This window comes from Anguilla anguilla, chromosome 11, assembly GCF_013347855.1.
Source record: "Anguilla anguilla isolate fAngAng1 chromosome 11, fAngAng1.pri, whole genome shotgun sequence".
NCBI classification, from domain to species: Eukaryota; Metazoa; Chordata; class Actinopteri; order Anguilliformes; family Anguillidae; genus Anguilla; species Anguilla anguilla.
In genome coordinates this window covers 36,435,753-36,458,500 of record NC_049211.1, presented here as the reverse complement: position 1 = coordinate 36,458,500, position 22,748 = coordinate 36,435,753, and the positions used below count along the sequence as shown (strand labels likewise).

Genomic DNA, 22,748 nt, shown 5'->3' with positions numbered 1-22,748 from the left:
GTTAAAACTAAATATGCATTTAGATATGCTAATTATGCTTTGTATGTGTTCATTTACATATATTTCACAACCATCCTATGCTTTTTAAAATGAATTCTATGTGACAATAGAAGGCAACAAGGTTTTAACTGGTGTGGTTGTAAATTATTTAACAATAAATTCAGGAATAAAATAATACTGCATGCAGACATTGTAAATGTATATTTAGCCCATAGTAACAAAGTAAACAGACCAAAAAATTAGGAATATGGCAAAATATCACCAACTCTTTCACCAGACACTCAGTATGCAGAGTTTGGTGAATATGTTTATGTTGGAAGTCAAAATAAAAGGTTCACATTCTCAGTTTTTGTACAATTTGGTTTTCCCTGTTAATTATAAAAGTCTGCCTTTATATATGTATGATTTTTATTACATTTAAAAAACATTTTAAATTCAGCTTTATGTATATATATATATATATATATATATATATATATATGTATATATGTGCAAATGAATTTAGCTGTTTGGAAACAAGTAGAATATTAAAATAATTGTAAAACCCCTGGAAAAAGTGATAATAACAACTTCCATGAACATTATATGCAATTAAATACATTTGTATTCAAGGCTACCTCTTTAAGACAGCATAACTCTTACCATGAACAGGTAAAACAATAAAAATAGTTAAAATATTAAACAGTAAAAGGGTAAGCAGACATGTTGCTTCTTAACCTACATGTGAACAATTTCAGTTTCATAAAATCAGCATTCTTACTTTTTTTAAACATCTGGCAGTAAGCACCAAAGCACTGTTACAAGTAATTCAGGCACAAGAACAGCTTGGCATGGCCACACTTGGAGGACCTCCACCAGGAATCCACCTTGGGGCAGAGGTTGTATCTTTCACACTGCTCTCCTAAGATAGGCTAGTGTGCGACCCCATTGTAGCACACATCAGGGATGTGCTGAGAGGATTTTGTTGTTGTGCTCTGACCTTTTGTGGGTGGGTAGAGATTAAGGGTCAACCAACTCTGGCTGGAGCCTTGCTCACTGCTTTCAGGGAGCCTGCCAGACAGCCAAATCCATTGGTTCTTCCTTGACTAAGTCACAGTCCCTCTTGTACATCAGCCAGGTACTGACTGTGGACAAAGCAAGGACGTACCCAAACAGAGCCAAGTACCATTGACTCTTCCTCCATCATCATCAGCAATGTAGGTGATTAGATGTGTGAAAAGTATGGTGAAGCAGCGTTGTGTCAACCCAAAAAGAGCAATGGCCAAAGGTGCTCCCAATCACGCCAATGACCTTCTGCTCTAACCACCAGATACGCATTAAGAAACACAGCAGAACAAGCAGCACTGGCAGACACAGCTGGGAAGTGTCACAATCAGTAATGCATATTACATAAGGGTCAATAGTTAAATGGCTGTACTCAGTAATTTTGTCCAGAATATTAGTATACAGAGTGAATCTATATGATCAAACCTATCAAAACATTTTTGCAGGTCTAGTAGCATATAATAACCGTGGTATGGCTATGTACTTTATGACCAAAAAATTATATATAGACGTACAAGATAAATGCATTTCATTTGTAAAACCAATCTTGAATATATGATTATGTAATGTCATGTGTATAACTTAAAATCATGTGGCTATTGGTAAAATCATTCAGCCAATAAATAATCATATATTGGATATAGGGGGGAATTTAGGTATTAAGGGACAGTTTGCAAATTTTTTTTTCACAACCTGTCTCGTCACCAACGCAAATTATAATCTAACAAATTATACATGTCTGAAATCCTCAAGATTCTCCCTAACAATCAAAGAAGGAAAAATACTGGTACCATTTTCCAAGGAGACATGGGGTACCCTTTTGAGACCATTGAGTCAAAACAAATATTTTCAATGACATTTGGTAACATAAATTCTCCTCATCAATAGTTATGGCAAATAGCAGGCCATTGTTTGGCTTAAGCTCTAAAGTAAATTCCAGCAATTCATAATAACCTGGATTTGAGTGTGTTATGAATACATTAGGAGACACAAAACATTGAGCCATTAAGATCATGCTATTATAAAAATAAAAATTCCATTAACATTTCAAACACTGGAACATCGAAAGCTGAAAGTAGTCTTTTGGATCATTACATAAACTTTTATCAATTTATCTGCAGCCAACAGAACTCATTTCATAGGGGTGCAAGGCTAGAAACACTGAACTGACAGAAGTAGGTAGAGTGAAATACAAATATAACCAATACATCACCACCTCAGCCCTCATAAGACATTCATGTCATCTTAGAAAAGGCATTTATTTGCAATTTAATGAGGTGTCAGCCATGATCCCATCATCCACAGCTCTAAGAGGCAGATCTTGCCACCATGCAAACCACACAATGGCATGGGGCCCCACTTGGGTGTCCCCAGCTGGCTACAGGTGGTAGCCTATGCATTAACCGTTGTATATTGGTAAATAGGGTACATAGTCATCATTTTCACTGGGGATATGACTTTAACAACCAAACCCAAACATGTATCTTTGATGGTTTTAACATTTTACACATTTAAAACATATTCTTTTTAAGGACCGAAAAACACATTTAAACATAGACATTTACAAAGATTACAAAATAAGAAACACTCGAAAGGAAACCTCTGTTCTACAAATCAAGAATATATATATCCATAACAACAATGACAAGGACACTAATTATTTTAAGACAAATTAGCATTAAAAAAACAACAACACCAATACGTGTGCTCGGGCATGGGGTGAGGAGAGGGTGCCCCTCCTAGGGGGGTGGACTATATGATCAGTTCTTTCCAGTGATCCACCCCCCATTTCTCTCTCGCCAGGTCTTTGTTTCTGCGCCAGTCCAACATCACACCGTCTTGGAGGAGTGACCAGGTCCACAGTTGTTTTTCTGGTAGACCCTGATGTTCCTTGCCTCAATGTAGAAATCCAAGGTGATTTAATAACCAGCCTCAGGAAAAGAAAACCTCATCGGTCCATTTTTTGTGATCATAAATTTTATTCTGTGCAGCAGTTTCTGACACAATGGCTGTTTTAGTCCAGAAGTCTTGGGAAAATATTTATTAAAATGTGCCTGTTGTATTGCATAAAGCATATTAATCTGCTTAATTATCAATCTGCTTTTCATATGAAACGTAACGATCGTCAACCGCGTTTCAAAATACTATTGAGAACGTCTTATTTTGACTTCAAAAGTCTGATATTCCCCACTCATTTTAATGGGAGCTTCAATGTTTTACTCTCAATACGCGCAGTACAGGCTTTCTTCCAGGACTTCACAAGCTTAGGTTAGTTGAAGGCGTGCCAGCCTATCTAGTTAAATATGCATGTCTATGTGCCAGATGCCAGAATTAAATCCCTGGAAAAAAAAAAAAAAAACTTTGCACATGTACCTCCTGTACCACTTTCATGTTACATGTACCTCCATACAGCACTTATATTGCACTTGTATCATTATCTTGATGTTGCAGCTTGTTGTCATGCCTCCTAGTTTGATTTAACATTACTCTCTAACCTAGCCTATGCTTACTGTGTGAACAGGACTTAACGTGTTCATGGCTATGAATAACTGTTACATAATGAGTATTGTACCTTATCCAAAGCGACCTACAATAAGTGCATACCGAAGGTGATGGGAACAACTACAAAACACAGGTCCGATAAAAGCGTCCGCCAGATAAATGTAATGTAATGTAAAATGCCCGTTGTTGGTCGCATTCATCCCATGTAAGCGACATTCTTCCGGTCTCAGTAATTTTTATTAGTCAAGCATAAGCGCAATTTGGGAAATGATCTTCAGATAACGTTTAAGCTGGAACGAGAGAACGTGTTTGTAAATAGGGCCCGCGGTATAGCTCACAAAGAGCAGCTGGAATGGAATTAAAAGCAAATCTCCGGGCTTGTGAGACCTGAACTGGTGAGTGGGCGCAATAATTAAGAACAGTCTCTGTATATGATTGCATTTACAATGCCACCTAGTGACTGTGCACAAGTACATCTGTACGTCTCCTTTTTGGCTGGACCGCAACAGTGGGGCCAGCCCTACAAAAGCAAATGTCTGTGACTGAGTGACTGAGGGACTAAGTGATGAAGTTACACCATTGGTCGGCCGGATCATGTGTGTTAGGTCCAGCCATATACTAGGTTTCCTGGTCTTGTTCACCGTATGTCAGATAACCCCACTTTCATATGACAAACCCCATCTATATGAACTTAAGAGTAACAAAAATGTACAAACCTCATTATTTTGGAAGTGTAAATGTCTGAAACAAGTGAAGGACAAAAACATTAGGCCTCAGCACTGACTCATCCTTTGCAATGCTGATTGTTGCATTGGCTGGATGTCAGGGAGGAGCCGATACAGCGGGCATTTATTTCTCTGTATCTCACACAGGATCTCACACAGGATCTCACACAGCAGGCCTCTCAGTTCCTGCTGAACATCTTCTGACATGTCAGTAGGTGCTTGTATGGCAACGCTCCAGTTAGTCTACGTCACTTTCCACTGTGTTTGTAACTGTGCACAGAACATCCAGACAATGTGGTTTCATGTGGGATCTCAATTATTCCCTTTGAATGTGACGAAGCCAGCAATGGGGGCCTGCAGATGGGGAGGCGCTTTCGGGGAAGCACTATGGGGGAGGTCTTATGGAGGAGGTGTTACGGGGAATGCTGTGGATTTTAAAACTAACCGCCTTGATGCACTATGATGCACTCTCAATCTGTCACATACTTTCGCCAAATTTATGCACATTTACCAGTATTTGTTATTCTAAAATGTGTTCGGGACTCTTTTCTGTGTGCGGAGGGGTAGGTGTGGCTGCAGAGCCTATGGTTTGGGATCAGATCTGAGTGGTGTGTTTGTTGCTAGCTAGCTAACTAGCTAGCCACTGGAATGGCCCAGATACAGCAAAGCAAAATGACAAGCCAACAAGGCTCGCTCAAGAACTAGAGTTAACTTTTGGAATTGTTTTTCCTCTGGGGCATCAACTTAACTTCGCCAATTTGTATGAAAAGCGATGTGGAATTGGCTTGCTTTCTGTTGGACCTGTAAGTAACCATACCTCTAGCGATCCAGCTAGGGTTGCCAGATGTTCGGGTTTTGACTGGAATGCCCAGTTTTCAAATTGTTAAATTGTACATGTCGAGCTCAGGGTCCTGAATAATTGATGGGAGACACTTACCGGTAGTTCCTAATGAATTTGTGTATCAGTGACTTAGTCAGGTAGCCAACTCGCAGTGAGTGGGAGGGGTAGAAGACTGAGGAGGAGACTTCTTTGACTGTAAACAGGACCACAGCAAAGCTAAAAAATCCTGCATAGCATGCCTTTAATTATAAAATCTACATAGTTATACTTGGAAATTAGGAGTTGATTTACCTTTGATTAAGGTAATGAAAAAAAACATCATACCATTTTTAGTTTCAGAACACCAAAATTATACATCACAATAACCAGAAGAAACATTAAGCTTGGAACATTTTATTATGATTAACATTACTGCCCTTCAAAGTGATTCGGCTATATTTAATTACAAGTATGCGCCAAAACCGTCACAAACAACAACTTAAAGAGAAGCAGATGATTTTATGGACAGAGGAGAGGGATGGAGGGAGAGAGAGGAGAGGGATGGATAGCATCATGTGGGACTGCTGGCATTTCTGTTCCTAATTTCATGATTTCACCTGTTTTCACCTATTTGACGTAAAGTTTTACAACAAGAATAACTGCAGAACTGGGGGGTCCTTGGCTAATTCCCACACAGAGGCGCGTTACTGCACTTAAATAAGGCCATCAATGCACATAATCGAGTTACCATTCTGTTTGTCACTTCTGGTCTATTAGCATCTTTAACCTGCAGGGACTTACGTACTCCGCTTGATGCTGCCAAGGTTTAAAGCACAAACCTTAGATTGAGGTTAACATTAACATTGGACTTCCCAAATTCTGTCCAAGGAACACCACTCCTTACCAGGCTCACAGGATAAGGGGATCTGGATGTGCTGAGAGCATGGGGGGGATCCTTTCCCATGAATGACTAACAGACCAGAGAGTAACCAATTTTACCATGGCCCTTAAAACCACATCTCCCAGCAGGCCTTTCTCTTCCTCTCTTTTCCCAGTGAAAGGCCGGTCCAACCAGCACTGAGAGCAGGGAGGTGCTGTGCAATGGATTCCAAGCACAGTGCAGCATTGGGCTAGGATTTGGTGGGGGATTGTAGGTAAAGTCTGATGACAGTAGCTCTGAGGGGGCAGGGGGACAGAATGAGTGGGGGGGGGCTGATTTGGTGATTCGGCGACTCTAGGAATTGTTGATCGACATGTTCTCCACTCCGTGCTGGACAGTGCGATCGCCATCCTTCTTCTTCTTCCCTCCTTCCTGTTGTTTCTTCTGCTTCTTGGACAGCTCCTGGTCTATGGGGGCGGGCTTCACGAAAGGGATCAGCTCCTTCAGCCCTGCGGGGGTGAGTGGGGGGGGGGGGGGGGGGGGGCGTTATTCAGTGAAGCAAGAGCAAACACAAGCACCGGCCTTAGCATTACATGACGGAACATTACGGCATTCAGCAGACGCTCTTCTCAAGCGCGACAGTGATTACGCCGTTTCCTTACACAGCTGGACAGTGTCACTGAAGCCATTTTGCCTCTCCCCCATTTAAAGCCCTTACGTTAATTACTTTGCTCAACGGGACAGCAGCCCCAGAGTTGCAAGCCCAGCTCCCCAAGCGCTACGCTGCCCGTTCGGCGGGGCCCCAGGACTCACCGGGGGGCATGAAGTCCCGCAGCTTCTCGGGGATGACCACGCCCTCCTCCGTCTGGTAGTTCTCCAAGATGGCGCAGATGACGCGAGTGGTGGCACACATGGTGGCGTTGAGCATGTGCACAAACTCGGCCTGCAGAGGACGAGGGAGGAGAGAGACAGAGGGGGGGACACACGCAGATCTTAGCGAACAGGACATTAACCGCATTCACCCCACTTCATCGCCTGGCAACGGAAGTCCGGCCTGTCCAGGGTGTGTGGCCAGGAGCACACTGTTCCCAGGGGGCTCCAGTGAGGGGTGATGATGGTGGGGTAGAAGCATTGTTCTGATGACATCATTTTAATGGCCAAAATGGCAAAGACAGAAATCTGAATGGTATGCAGAGATTAGCACATTCGTCACGTTGTTCGGCGGTAGCCTAGCGAGTCTACCGTTCCCCTCAGCCCAGAGGAATTTGGCGATTGGTCCATCTGAAAGTATATGGCCAAACAGAGCTCTGCAGAGGGACTGTGACCGTCAAGTTCAATTCACTGACCAAGCTGCTTTTTCCATTAAATCGCACATGGTTGATCAGAGATGTGTGTTAATATGCGCCTTGCACCACGGCGCCCTCTGCTGGCGACCCGCCCCTACAGGCTCCTCACGTAAAACCACCAGCTTTCAACACTCAGTCAGCGCAACCTGCACTCCCACTGGTCACCTGCAGGGCTGCCAGGGACACAAACCCACTCAGCCCTTTAAAAGGGTCACTTCACTTTGGTATAGCACAGATCCTTTTGTGGGGCTAACCTCATTGCATTTGCATAGCACGAATACAGGCAACATCAACTGTCCCTGTTGACTGTTAACGGCATCGCCGTTCCACTTGGTTGTCCAGCTCCCAATTCACTCCCATTCATATTTGGGACCTTGCTGAAGTAAATAGTTTTACAGCACAAACTAACTGGGGCAAGGGCAGCTGATGTTGCTAGTATCCAGCCATGCAAATACAACAGGGCAAGCTCCACAAAATGACTTGTGTTATATCAAAGTGAAACACCCCTTTAAGGTGTAAGATCAAAAATGTGATTAGAATGTTCTTAACTGAACAATCTAATGCTAACAATCACTGCTGGTGACTGAAAGCGATGAAGTTCCAGAACGTTCCAAAAAATCTTTTTCAGGGCTAAACCTGATTTGGAGCTGTGACTCAGTCAATACAGAGGACATCTCATTGCACACAAAAACTGATGAGAAAGGATACAACTTGAGGGATTTACATACCATGTAATTCTACATATATCTCACATAATAGTTTATCACAACAGTTGGCTTTAGCATACATAAATGTAATTTTTCCAAAATGCCAATTTGATATACTTGCGTAACTACGTTAACAGCATTATAGTTTTACTCCACGTTAATTTTCTTTTTTCCCCATTGAATTTCTTTATTTTATCCATACTTTTACAGCGTAAAGTGCTGTGTGCGCCATATAAGAAAAGTGCTCTACAAAGTTTACTTTTACTGTTATTATACATACATTATGGAGGGGTGAGAAAGAGGAACGTGTAGACAGAGTAAATAAAAAGCCGTTGGAAAAGTTGATCCACTTCCCTCCTGGTGGAGCTCATAACGATGCCCGCGCTCAGCGTACCTTGTCCATCATCTTCTTGGTCTGGCCGTAGCGGATGCGCAGACGCCGGGCCTGGTAGTCCGTGCAGTTGGAGCAGGACACCAGCTCCCGGAAAGCCGAGGAGCCGGGGAACCAGGCCTCCAGGTCCAGCTTCTTACTGGCTGCATGGTTCAGAGCCCCTGGGAGGAAGTCGGGGCGCTTAACACAGGAAGTGCACACGCAGAGGAACAGGAAACCCACCCTCAAAATGCCAGATCCAACACAACAATTACACTACATGGCCCAAAGTATCTGGACACCCATTGGTCTGGGGCTGTTATTCACGGTTTGGGCTAGGCCCCTTAGTTCCAGTGAAGGCGAATCTTAATGCTGCAGCATGCAACTACATTCTAGATGATTCTTTGCTTCCCCAAAAGTCTGGGGAAGGCTCTTTCCTCTTTCCTGCATGACAATGCCCCCAGGCACACAGCGAGGTCCCTATGGAAATGGTTTTGTAGAGATCGGTGTGAAAGAACTTGACTGGCCAGCACAGAGCCCTGATCTCCACCCCATCCAACACCATTGGGGTTAATTGGAAAGCCAACAATGAGCCAGGCCTAACTGCCCAAACACTGCCGGACCTCACTAATGTTCTTCTGGCTGAACGGAAGCAAATCCCTGCAGCAATGCTCCCACATCTCAGAAGCCTCCCAGAAGAGTGGAGGTTGTTATAGCAGCAAAGGGTGGACCAACTCCACTTGAATGCCCATAATTTTGGATGAGATGTTGGATGTCAGGTGTCCACATACTTTTCGCCATGTAGAGTATGTTAATGTCCCATTTGAGCACATGTGCAGTGAGGAGGAGGAGGACAGACTCTTAAGGGGTCACACAGGCCTCTTTAATTCCATCTGTGCACTCCAAAGGGGTGTTCCACAGTGCCCCACTGCTGCACTGTAATTTAACAAATTAGATTTTACTGGATAGCACCTTAAATCTAATACCAAATTTTCCCTGGTGCCGTGCCAGTAACACCTGTCCTCCACCTGTAAGCCATCGGTAACACCTGAGAGCCTCACAGTAGCTGCGCCGCAGAGGGACCCTAACGAACTGCTTCCCCGTTACCGGGGCGACGGATTCTCTCCCGTGACTGGTCCAGACCGCTACGAGGGACTCGCACGCGGGGAACGGAAGGTGCGCGAGGCGCGGGGCGAGAGAGTCGGCAGCAGGGGGCGCTAACCTGAGACGATGTTGACGATGCGGTAGGGAATCCCGAGAGACTGATAAAACTCTTCCGCTGTTCCGATCATCTCGTCGAACATCTCCCAGGACTTGTTGTCATGAGGAGAGGAGAACACAAACTGCTCGATCTGCAAGCAAAGGAAAAAAGGTGTGGCTTACTGTGTAGGACCTGTACACAGGTAACACAGGCACGCACGCACACATACACACACATACAAATACGCACATACATACACACACAGATTTATAGTGACACAAGTGACAAGAATAATAAAGAATTGACTTTATTATTAACCCTTTATTTTCAGCTAACTGTTTTCTTAATGTAATAAATCAACCTAAATCAATGAGCTCTGCAGCTTCTGAGTAACTTAGAATTAGCAAACAAACAATGCTATTGATTTTATGGCCCTTTTTATTTTCTTTAGGACTGACAGTATCCAAACACAACCGCACTGCTTTACCTCTGCATATTCAACCATCTAACATGGCCGCTCTCAAACTGAGAGAGAGAGAGAGGAGAGGGGGAGAAAGAGAGAGAGGGAAGGGGAGAAAGACAGGCAGAGAGAGGGAGAGGGAGGTAAATGGTAAATGGACTGCATTTATATAGCGCTTTTATCCAAAGCGCTTTACAATTGATGCCTCTCATTCACCAGAGCAGTTAGGGGTTAGGGGTTAGGTGTCTTGCTCAAGGACACTTCGACACGCCCAGGGTGGGGTTTGAACCGGCAACCCTCTGACTGCCAGACAATCGGTCTTACCTCCTGAGCTATGTCGCCCCTGAGGGAGAGAGGGAGAGAGAGGGAGAGGGAGAGACAGAGAGAGAGACGGACCTTCTCAAACTGGTGCACGCGGAAGATGCCGCGAGTATCGCGGCCGTGTGAGCCCACTTCCTGTCGGAAGCAGGTGGAGAGCCCGGCGTAGCGCAGGGGGAGGTCCTCCGGCTTCAGCCACTCCTCTCGCAGGAAGGCAGCGATTGGCTGCTCCGAGGTGGCGATCAGGTACTTCTCATCCAGCGAAGAGTCATCTGAACGTTCACTGCCCTTCCCAATAACCTGGATTAACACACACACACACGGACGCACGCATGCACACATGCATGGACACACGCATGGACACACACACACGCTGGGGTTAAGTTGGGCTAGGCTGGCTGCACCATGTCAGGTCATCTACCGTTACCAAAGCAGTCCTAGTCTGGAAGAGAAGGGAGGGTGAGGTAGGGAGGCGGGGTTTGGGGAAGGTGAGGTAGGGCGGGGGGGTTTGGTGGAAAGAGGGGAGGGGGAGGGTGAGGGCGGGGGGGTTTGGGTGCTGGGGAAAGAGGGGAGGGTGAGGTAGGGAGTTGGGGTTTGGGTGCTGGGGAAAGAGGGGAGGGGTGACCCCCCTTCCTGAGGGCGTGCCCCGCACCTTGTAAAGCTCGTCGTCGAACTGGCTGAGCTGAGCAACCTCCTGCATCACCTCCTTCCTCATGAAGAAGGGCGTGTACAGCGGCGTGTACTTCTTCGTGTACAGCGTCTGCAGGGCGTACTGGATCAGCGCCTGCTCCAGGAAAACCAGCGGCCCCTGCGCACACCACAGAGGTCAAAGTTCAGAGGTCATTTATAACCAAAACCCAATGGCTTCAAAAGAGCCCACGCTTCACATGTTATTGGCTGGTCGCACTGTGTGCTGCTGAAGCAGACAAACTCTCAGGACGTTTTCTGCAATCATTTCTTCACAGAAGAGTTTTCAGATGCTTTGATGTCTGGTCATTGAACAAAACATCCTCAAGCAATCAAACTAAAACTGCAAACAACAATGATGCCAAGAACAACCGCAAGGTTACACATTAAATTGGTAATACAAAAGAACTGACATATTGTCGTTTGAGCAACGTGCCAAAGTATCACCGAGCAAAAAAATTAAAAACAACTCCCAGTTGGGAGACCACACCCCCTCGTGAAGTTCAGTCACTAAAAACATTGCAAGTGAACACCTACCATGCTCAAGTCTGTAACGTTCTTCCTTCCATTTTATCTGGTGAGGGGTGTGACCCTACCTTGAGGAAGGCGAATCGGGGTGCGTTTATCTGGTGAGGGGCGTGACCCTACCTTGAGGACGGCGAATCGGGGTGCGTTTATCTGGTGAGGGGCGTGACCCTACCTGGAGGAAGGCGAATCGGGGTGCGTTTATCTGGTGAGGGGCGTGACCCTACCTTGAGGAAGGCGAATCGGGGTGCGTTTATCTGGTGAGGGGCGTGACCCTACCTTGAGGAAGGCGAATCGGGGTGCGTTTATCTGGTGAGGGGCGTGACCCTACCTTGAGGAAGTACCCCCGGCTCCCCGCCACCACGGCTCCCTTCTCGCCCTCGTACCCGTCCACCATCACCACCAGGTCCACGTGGGAGTACTTCTTCTGCACCGTGCAGTCGCCCCACGTGCGCTCGACCAGGTTATCCTCGTCCTGCCGGGCCCAGCGGAAAAGGAGAAAAAAAAAAATGCTGAAAACAAACACCGCAGAACCAGAGCAGACACGGCACGCTCCACTAACAGGGTTATTTTTAACGTTTCGTCCCCTTGTTTTTTCCCCCAACGTAGATCGCCCAATCACGTGCATCAGCAGCGTGTGACAGCACCCGCGACCGTTGGCCTTTCGTCTGAGCGACGCGCTTCACGTGCGGCCCGACAGGCCGCCTGGCTGGAGCCACATTCCCCAGCCTGCCGAGAGCCTCCCATCATCTAGGTGGCGCTAGAGCTGACCGTCCGGATTCCATATGAAGCCCATTAGTGCGTTTTTACTGCAGATATACAGCACTACAGCAACATGGGGACCCATTAATGCGTTTATGCTGCAGATACAGCACTACCGTTGCTGGCTGACAGCCCACCTCGTCGTTGCTGATTGGCACGCTGGGGTGTAGCAGGTTGCCGATCTCGCGCAGGTACTCAAACCTCTGTTCCTCCAGCTTCAGCCGCAGACTGTCCCCTTTCTGCACGGCCTCGTCCACCAGCAGCCGAACCTGCTTAATCTGAGTCACTGTCAGGCCCTGCAGACCGAAACAGCATCACCACATTAGCCTGTTAATCTATCCTTAAACACACTGCACATGGAGTCAGAGCCAATTAATCATTTAATCTATCCTTAAACACATACACGTGCACACACACACACAGAATCACACTCTCACACGAACTCACACACACACACGCACACACACACACATGAACACACACACACACACGCATGCACACGCACACACACCCATGCACACACACACACACCCACACGCGCACACACGCGCACACACGCGCACACACGCGCACACACGCGCACACACGCGCACACACGCGCACACCCCCGCGCACACCCCCACACACACCCCCACACACACCCCCACACACACGCTGGCGTACCGAGAGAATCTCTGCCGTCAGCTCCTCCAGGTTCTGGGCCTGTTCTGGGACGGAGTCATCGTCCCCCACCGGCTCCTTCTTCTACAGCAAGGAGCACACACACACCAGACCAGTCAGACACCGAGAAAATACTGATTTACTGATACTGCTTTCCTTGCCTGCCGCATAAAGTGCTCTACACCAAGAGAGTACAGATGAAATAAAATAAAACAGAATCAAGATATTAGACATGTAATAAAACAGTAACACAGTTTAAATACCTAAAGGTTACACCCAAGAACGTCATTAACGATGAAGAAAGGTGCCTGAAAATTCTTCTCTGGCCCAGAACAAACAACATCTGTTTTTGTTTTCACCTAACAAAATCAACAATGTATTCACAGTAATAAAAAAATCACTTTACAAAATGAACACACACACACACACACACATATATATATATATATATATATATATTGGTTCTGTCGAGAATGTGTTGCTGTACAATCTTATTCCTCTACACACTTCTATATTTTTCACCAAACGGATCAGCTTTACAAACACCAATTCCACCAACAGCAAAAGATTATTTCTCCTGCTAATAAAGCGAAAAAAGCTAATTTTATCTTAATTTCCGGTGGTAGCTCCAGTGGCCAATCGATTGCATCGTTACCCACTCACCTTCATCTTTTCTCCAATGGTCTTGCTGCACAGGTTCTTGGCTTTATTCAAGTTGTCGGCCACAAAACGACCTGCAACCCGTCAATCAAAAAGAACATATCAAACAGCATTACTCGTGTACACACAAAATGACAGCTTGACATAGCAACTGCCATGCTTGTTAAACTATTCTGTCGATATTACTCTAGGTTCTCTGAAATAATAGCCCTGAAAATTTCAGAAAATAAACGTGCACCTGCTTGCTGAGACAACGCATTTTACAGACCCTGATCAGAGGAAGGTCTGTATTCTTCTTTTTATCAGATATAGGAAAAAGCTGGCATTAACCTGGGAACATCATATTTACTGCTCTGGTTTAGAGGGTCTGCAATAAGGTCATACATCACAGCTAAATGAAGATGCAGTTCATTTGCACTAGCAGTCGGGCATTGTTCATTCAGTTCATTGCAGATGCCATTGACATATATATATATATATATATATAAATTTACCAATATTCAATGACGTGTTAGACTGAAAGGTGAAATCTGTGTCATATATCCTATTTTTTCATGCTGACTTACACTTGAGCAGAAAAAAATATACATTTGGAAGTTAGAAGATATGAGAGTAAATCCAGGCCTTCTGACAAAACATAAGTCCTCAAAATAAAATTGAATCAAATTCAATTTGGATCAATACATGTCTACATATCCTAAAATTGATTGTAATGTGGCTGAATTTAATTTCCACACATCAGCTGAATTGGTGATCCTCTTCGTTGACCTAAAACATTTCAGTGACAGAAATTAGACAGCGCTCTCCACCACCATCATCAAAACAACAAACGAGGGAATACCTTCCTTGTGGAAGAATGGTGTTTCATCCCTCCAGTACAGTTATAGGGACTGGTAGGATCTATGCTAAGGCGCACTGAAGATGTTCTGGTGGCTCGTGGTCATCCAACACATAAAGACACTTTTTGCTGGTTTTTCCATTTGTGTGTGTGTGTGTGTGTGTGTGTGTGTGTGTGTGTATATATATATATATATATATATATATATATATATAGTTAGGCCTTGGCGGGGGCATGTATATACACACAGTATCCGCTTTGAAAACGCACTAAAACCGTTTCTTTATGAGATATATTGAATATTAGAAACTGACTTGATCGAACTTTAACAAGAAGACATGTTAGCGATGTCTGGGAGCTGGGCACTTCAGGACTCAGGATGCACACTGCGGTGTCCACCCCACTGCAGGTGCGATCGACAGCACTCTTATTACGTCACTGCTCACTGCTTTGCAACAGGATTGCATCAGACGGCCGCGTGTGCGCCTGTACTTCCTGCTAAATAACAGCCCACCTCCCAATTTCTTCTAGGCTAACAGCAGCTAATGCCATAAAAATGTGAAATTTTTCCGTCTCAAAACTTCTGACAATGGCTGGTAATGATCGTTCTTAAATGTGTTTTTCCAAACGTGAACACGACGGCCATGTACCTAACATGAGCCCTACATTTAGCTAGCTTACTCCTCTCAGTTCGGCATATGGTTACTCATCGATATTTCATCTCGCAAAAACGAAACCGGTAAACTGTTACACTTGGTCTGTGGTATGTCTCCGGTGTCACTTCATACAAGACTGATAAGCAAATATTAATGTTTAATAAGCCAAAACGGCCCCTCGTACTGACGATAGTGAAGGTTACATACAATTCATGCACGTACGATACTCACATTTTCTCCATTCTGCATCTGCTTGCACCAGTTTATCCACCAGTGACACATCTTTGAATCTCTTCGCCTGTGTTTCCTTCACTTTTTCAGGATCACCACCTTTATCCGTGCGAAACAGGTCCAAATCTAGAACCATTTTTCCACCTTCTAGCAAGCAGCAGGATTTGTAAATGAACGAAAAGAAGGAAAACGTTCAGCACCACCTCCCTTCTCCGCAAACCGGAGAAATTTGGACGAGCTTCCAGCAGTGAGAAACGAGCTGCAATTTGAACCGGTACGAAAGCAGCCAGCAAGCCACAATGTGCACAATGACTTCCGGTAACCACCGAGGTAGAACATTTAATAATAAAAGTTTTTACAGCTACTTCCTCCTAAATGTTTTATGATATTGAACCAAAACAATTGTATGGGGGGAAGGTGTGAATGTGTGTGTGTGTCAACAGGAGTACCCCATTCAGGCAGTATACCAGATTCTGTATATAAAAATGGCGCTATGTTGGACATTTTGGGTCAGGCCATACCAGAATGAAGTGGAGGCCAGAGAGTCACTACTGGCTTTATTGTGAACTCATGTCTCCACATAGTGGCTTCAATCAATTGAATTTACCACAGGTGGACTCCAATCAAGTTGTAGAAACATCTCAAGTATGATCAATAGAAACAGGATGCACCTGAGCTCAATTTTGAGCGTCATAGCAAAAGGTCTGAATACTTATGTAAATGTGATATTTCCGTTTTTAATTTTTAATAAATTTGCAAAAATTTCCAAACATGTTTTCGCTTTGTCATTATGGGGCACTGTGTATAGATTGATGAGGATAAAAATGAATTTAATCCATTTCATAACAAGGCTGTAACATAAGAAAATGTGGAAAACGTGAAGGGGTCTGAATACCGTCCAAAGGCACTGTATGTAAACTTTTGGCCTCAACTGTAACTGATCAAATTAAAGACTGAGAGGAATCAATAAGCTCCTCATGAGGTTGTTGAACATGAGTTCAAGTTCATCATTTTTATTAGCTGTGACCGGCAGCTCTATAACTCTGTCTGTCAGTCGGTCGGTTGGTTGGCCGGTCCACAAAAAGTGTCCCACCCTGTAGCGGCCAGTTTTCGTTTTCTGAAGGTACAGCTGAGCAACTTTCAGGCCGATTGACCAAGAGGAGGCGTGGCGATGGTCGTGGCCTATCACAAAAAGGTGCATAACTCCCGAACGGATTCACAAATTTGCACAAGATTTTGTGGAAAGTTTGGTCGTGAGCCAACGAAGAGGTCACATGTTTGTGTGAGGGTGTGTGGCCCATCACAAAAAGGTGCATAACTCCCGAATGGATTCACAGATTTGCACAAGATTTTGTGGAAAGGTTGGTCATGATCCAAAGAAGAGGTCATGTGTTTGTGTGAGGGTGTGTGCATGGATGCATGCACGTGTGCAGTCGCAGCCACTGCGGATTCACGCTTGTTTCCTTAAAATTAACACAATGCAGGTTTGGCTCATTATGTTGTCTTTGTCTTACTCATTATCTACAGGAATGGTTAGGTGTAGCCAAGTGTCTATACCAGTGGTGTCAAACTTGTGCCATGGAGGGCCGTGTGTATGCAGGTTTTCATTCCAGCCTCAGATCTTGATTATATAATTAGTTAAATTATTTGCTGAATTAGGGATGCAGGTTTGTGCACAATAGTGACCCGACGTCTATGGTGACCCGCATTGTCTAAATAAAAATTTTCTTATATTCTGTGCTTCAATGCAGTTAAACGCATATGGCTGAATGAGTAATTGGACTCAATTAAGGCAGCATTAATTGGTTGGAATGAAAACCTGCATACACACGGCCCTCCATGGCACGAGTTTGACACCACTGGTCTATACTCTCATCAAATAGGAGCCTGTTGATTAACCTCAGTCTTCAATTTGATCAGTGAATTTGGTTACCTGTTTCTGCAGTTATTTGGAACCTAACACAATGTGAACATGGAAATTTTATTCTTTGTGGCATGCATTGTGCACAATAGTGAAAACAGATTTGGTCAGCCAGTTAGCCATGGTGGACTTAAGAGGTCTATGTACTTAAAGCAGCATGGAGAATTGGCCAGAGTAGCTTCGTCTACTTTGGGCTGGTCACTGAGACTCCGCCTCCTTTGGATCGGCCAATGAGACTGTCTCGTTAGGGTACGGCCAGTCAGGCTCTGTCTCGTTAGGGCTCGGTCAGTGAGGCTTCCTGTCTCATTAGAGCTCGGCCAGTGAGACTCTCTGTCTTGTTAGGGCTCGGCCAGTGAGACTCTCTATCTTGTTAGAGCTCGACCAGTGAGACTCTCTGTCTTGTTAGGGCTCGGCCAGTGAGACTGTCTGTCTCGTTAGAGCTCGGCCAGCGAGACTGTCTGTCTCGTTAGAGCTCGGCCAGTGAGACTGTCTGTCTCGTTAGAGCTCGGCCAGTGAGACTGTCTGTCTCATTAAGGCTCGGCCAGTGAGACTGTCTGTCTCATTAGAGCTCGGCCAGTGAGACTCTCTGTCTTGTTAGGGCTCGACCAGTGAGACTGTCTGTCTTGTTAGGGCTCGGCCAGTGAGACTCTCTGTCTCGTTAGAGCTCGACCAGTGAGACTGGTTTACAGGCTGGCTGTATGATGGAGGGAGACCAGCAGGGACGTGGCATAGAGCAGGAAAGAGTGAGCATGTAAACAGGACAGCAGCTTGCATGCAGACCCACCCGTAAACATGGCACCAACAGAGAAAAGGAGCAATAACAGTGTCTCCCCATTTTCTGACAGGCTCCGCCCCCTTTGGGCTCAAAACTGATGTTTGTCGTATATGGAGCTCTTAAACATATTTAACATATTTATATCTATCCACTGTCTATACTGTTTATAACTGTCTATACTACATTGTATTCATATTTATCATATTGTATTCATATTTATTCACTTTCATACTGTATATACCTTAGCTTTTCATTCCATATTCTATATTTATATTATACATATGTGCATACACCTTATTGCACTTTACTGCTTCTTTTGCACTTCTGGTTAGATGCTAACTGCATTTCGTTGTCTCAGTACGTGTACTCTGTGCAATGACAATAAAGTTGAATCTAATCTAATCTAAAGACACAGCAAAACATTTAATTCAATCGTTTATCGCGTTTGTGATCGTTCTTCATCCATAAAAAGATCACATCGCTTACTGCAGCAAAAAACTTCCTTCATGTCAAAAGAACTAAGATCCATATACAAAATATGTGCAAAGATTTTATTTGAAAACCAATTTATGTTTATTTGCCCTGCAAATGTAATCACTGGAAAAAAGACATAACTGGGGAAAAAGCCCCATCTGTATTGTTGGTCAATTGGGTAAGTACGTTCTTATAATTTTGATGTCCTCTTCTGGCCGGTCTTGAGCGTTTGTCTCCACCATGCCAATGCGACTGAGCACAGCCATTCCCTGGCAAACCCTGCCGAAGATGGTGTGTTTCCCGTCCAGCCACTGTGTGGGCGCCAGCGCCAGGAAAAACTGGCTTCCGTTGGTGTTTGGGCCTGCGTTTGCCATGGCAACGATCCCTGCCCCTGAAACAGTGCAAATCATTCACAGCAATTAAAGGAGAATAGATACCCTGACAACATAAGATTGCTGTCACGCCACTATTATTACTATAATAATAGTAGTAGCAATACAATATTTCAAACAATCTCCACAAAATCAATTCACCTGTGAATTTCAATTCTGGATTGATTTCATCTTCAAACTGTTTTCCATAAATGGAAGCGCCACCCCGGCCTGTAAGGAACAACATCAGTCAAAACCGAACAACGGACACAAACCTTATACAGCCAAACACAGACACACACCCTATACAGCCAAACACAGACACACACCCTGTACAGCCAAACACAGACACACACCCTATACAGCCAAACACGGACACACACCTTATACAGCCAAACACAGACACACACCCTGTACAGCCAAACACAGACACACACCCTATACAGCCAAACACAGACACACACCCTGTACAGCCAAACACAGACACACAACCTATACAGCCAAACACAGACACACAACCTATACAACCAAACACAGACACACACCCTATACAGCCAAACACAGACACACACCCTATACAGCCAAACACGGACACACACCTTATACAGCTAAACACAGACACACACCCTATACAGCCAAACACAGACACACACCCTATACAGCCAAACACAGACACACACCCTGTACAGCCAAACACAGACACACAACCTATACAGCCAAACACAGACACACACCCTGTACAGCCAAACACAGACATACACCATATACAGCCAAAAACAGACACACACCCTATACAGCCAAACACAGACACACACCTTATACAGCCAAACACAGACACACAACCTATACAACCAAACACAGACACACACCCTATACAGCCAAACACAGACATACACCATATACAGCCAAAAACAGACACACACCCTATACAGCCAAACACGGACACACACCTTATACAGCTAAACACAGACACACACCCTATACAGCCAAACACAGACACACACCCTATACAGCCAAACACAGACACACACCCTGTACAGCCAAACACAGACACACAACCTATACAGCCAAACACAGACACATAACCTATACAACCAAACACAGACACACACCCTATACAGCCAAACACAGACATACACCATATACAGCCAAAAACAGACACACACCCTATACAGCCAAACACGGACACACACCTTATACAGCCAAACACAGACACACACCCTATACAACCAAACACAGACACACACCCTATACAACCAAACACAGACACACACCCTATACAGCCAAACACAGACATACACCATATACAGCCAAAAACAGACACACACCTTATACAGCCAAACACAGACACACACCCTATACAACCAAACACAGACACACACCCTATACAGCCAAACACAGACACACACCTTATACAGCCAAACACGGACACACACCCTATACAGCCAAACAGATCTTTAACATGAACGCTATTGGCCAGAACAGGTGTATCAGGGGAGCTGTTTCCACGATTACAGTATCAATCCCACCCCCTCCCCCCTTACATATTTCTACAGTCCAACTGATTAATAATGAAAGCAATCTTAAATATGAATATTTCCCATGATAACACTACAATAGAACTCAGGTGAGGTGGTGTAGTGCTCAGGAGAGGTGGTGTAGGATTCGGGTCAGGTGGTGAGACCTGCTCACCTGTGCCAGTGGGGTCACCTCCCTGGACCATGAAGTCTTTGATGATACGGTGGAACTTGGTATTGTTGTAATAACCCCTTCTTGCCAGCTCAGCAAAGTTCTTACAGGTTTTTGGAGCATGTTTCCAATACAACTCCACAGTAACCCTCCCCATTCTGAAAATGCACAGATGAACTGTTAATGCAATAACATTGTCAGCTGCATACAGTTTTTTCTTACATTTTCTTCCGCTAACGCTACCTCAACCTCAGTCATATCTCCCAAATGAAAATATTCTTGCTAGCATTAAATAATCAATTCAAAGGTGCTATAGGTAACTTTTTTAATGTAGACAAATAATAATTAAAGAAAAAACATCTACATAGCTTGCAGAAAGATGCAGAGTACAAGTATTGCTTTTCCTCAAAAAATTATATTGACTATGAATTTGTAATTACATATCGTTTTCTATGGTCCGTAAAACGTGTTTCTGTTTAAGTCAGCCAGAGACATTAGGTGCTGGGGAAACTGCCTCCAACAGTGCTTCCCAGGGCTCCAGAGTGAGACCATTAAACCTGTCGAGCGCCACCAAACATTTTCAATGGACGCAACAGAACGACTACAATCTAATCGACATTTGATTTGTGCCTGCGCAGGTCTGCTCCAGCCCATAACGCTCGTAGTAATGCACATAGACAACATCCTCCACGCGAAATCTGGACTAGACTAGAGGTGGGTAGTTTGCAACCAAGCCGGCTCCTTTAGGTGAACGTTAAGAGTCAACTCGCATATAGTTCCTCATCTTCATTATGAGCTACCGTATGCTATGAACTCCTAATGAAATTAACAAAACTACAGAATGTAACGCAAACATGTTTTGTCGTTCTTTGTTAATATTTGTTCTCCCCTCTTTGTTGAAGCCCCAATTTACCTGTATGTTTGATTTGCATACATTAAAGGAAAAAAAACAAACAAAATATTTCCTGGGTTGAATACATTTTCAGCAATTATGCTCTTACCCAAATTTCCCTAAGTTGTATTTTGTGAAGACACGCTCCTGCGCATGAGCTGGGAACAGTCTAGAGCGATGGGGAGACACAACATCCCCTGCTGTACTGAAAACGCCTGAGTTTAAAGCACAATGCAACTAAACCAAACGGGACATCATCACACCAACCGGCTCGTGACTACACAGCCCGGCAGCTGCAGTGAATCAATCCAAAGCAAGCAATATTTAGCTAAAACACTGGAACGATGCTTTGCTAAATACGTGTTTCATGTGTTGACTTGGCCCCAGTTACATCAGCTCATTTGACCAAATACCAGCGGACATCGCTAGACATCCATGTAAGAAAACCCAATCGATTAACTAAATTAGCTTGCAAGATATTGGTTAGATGTTAGCTTGTTCATTATCACCCTGTATAAGAGCGACAGTAAAATAAAAGGCTAAATACAGCTAACTAGTAACATGACAGTGTTGTATTTATTTATTTTTTGTAGCTCGCATGAGTCTATTAATAATGACAATGTTATCTGACGCAAAACACATTGATGCGTTCGGTTAGACTGGCTAGACAGCATGGCCAACGATACTACTTGATCAAAATGTTTTACGCAATCTTGGACTAAAATAGTCGGGTTACTGTTCACTTACGTCGTTTCAAGTGACACAGTGGGTGGCTGCCACGAATCAGGTGGAATTCCAGACATATTAAAGTTATTAGTTACTTAATTTTTTCTGGCTGCAGCACAGGTTAGCTTCAGGGCTAACGTTGTTCAAATTGCACGACGAAAATAAAACTCAAGTGCGCCGCGCGCGGAGTTCCCACACCATTTAGATCCGTGTGGATTCCTGGAGATAGGATTGAATAGTTCCTGATATATAAAATAATTAAATAAAATAATCTGTATATTTTGTAACAGCAACAGGCAATAAAATAATTTGTTAATCCAGACTATGGAATTATATGCCATGTATATAAAAGAAACACCCGAAAATAGCAATATTTTTAAATTACATACAAAAGCGATTCAGACATTTTCAGAAAGAGAGTTCAGTTGGAGACTTTCGGTGTGAGCTCTCCAAAATAAGAGCTTGTATTGAGATTAGATCCGATGTCTACTTTAATATATAGATTTTT

The 22,748-nt window shown here is 44.2% G+C and overlaps 2 protein-coding genes across 3 annotated transcripts; both read right to left on the bottom strand.

The window, feature by feature from the left end:
- Positions 1-5,489: 5,489 nt before the first annotated feature.
- sars1 (seryl-tRNA synthetase 1) lies at positions 5,490-15,909 on the bottom strand. Its single transcript, XM_035383255.1, has 11 exons — positions 15,393-15,909; positions 13,671-13,741; positions 13,011-13,091; positions 12,485-12,643; positions 11,917-12,060; positions 11,026-11,181; positions 10,452-10,673; positions 9,617-9,746; positions 8,419-8,576; positions 6,785-6,914; positions 5,490-6,480 (listed from the first exon to the last, which is right to left on the bottom strand). Exons 1-11 carry the CDS (start codon positions 15,526-15,528, stop codon positions 6,326-6,328), a joined length of 1,542 nt encoding a protein of 513 aa, XP_035239146.1. The 5' UTR covers positions 15,529-15,909; the 3' UTR covers positions 5,490-6,325.
- A 2,716-nt stretch (positions 15,910-18,625) lies between these two features.
- On the bottom strand, positions 18,626-22,431 carry ppil1 (peptidylprolyl isomerase (cyclophilin)-like 1). Of its 2 annotated transcripts, none has more exons than XM_035383612.1 (4): positions 22,262-22,431; positions 20,626-20,780; positions 19,096-19,164; positions 18,626-18,953 (listed from the first exon to the last, which is right to left on the bottom strand). In XM_035383612.1, exons 1-4 carry the CDS (start codon positions 22,315-22,317, stop codon positions 18,733-18,735), a joined length of 501 nt encoding a protein of 166 aa, XP_035239503.1. In that variant the 5' UTR covers positions 22,318-22,431; the 3' UTR covers positions 18,626-18,732. The 2 variants fall into 2 exon arrangements, with proteins under 2 accessions (XP_035239503.1, XP_035239504.1); XM_035383613.1 differs by lacking the exon at positions 22,262-22,431 and adding an exon at positions 21,624-21,779.
- Between the last annotated feature and the right edge of the window lie 317 nt (positions 22,432-22,748).

Coding starts and splice junctions, on each gene's coding strand:
- sars1 (XM_035383255.1), bottom strand. CDS start 15,528: ATGGTTCTAGATTTGGACCTGTTTCGCACGGATAAAGGTGGTGATCCT. Junction 12,061..12,484: donor TGCCAATCAGCAACGACGAG/GTGGGCTGTCAG, acceptor TGGGCCCGGCAG/GACGAGGATAACCTGGTCGA. Junction 10,674..11,025: donor TCGACGACGAGCTTTACAAG/GTGCGGGGCACG, acceptor GTGTTAATCCAG/GTTATTGGGAAGGGCAGTGA.
- ppil1 (XM_035383612.1), bottom strand. CDS start 22,317: ATGTCTGGAATTCCACCTGATTCGTGGCAGCCACCCACTGTGTCACTT. Junction 20,781..22,261: donor ACTGTGTCACTTGAAACGAC/GTAAGTGAACAG, acceptor GTGCATTTTCAG/AATGGGGAGGGTTACTGTGG. Junction 19,165..20,625: donor AGGTGACCCCACTGGCACAG/GTGAGCAGGTCT, acceptor TGTTCCTTACAG/GCCGGGGTGGCGCTTCCATT.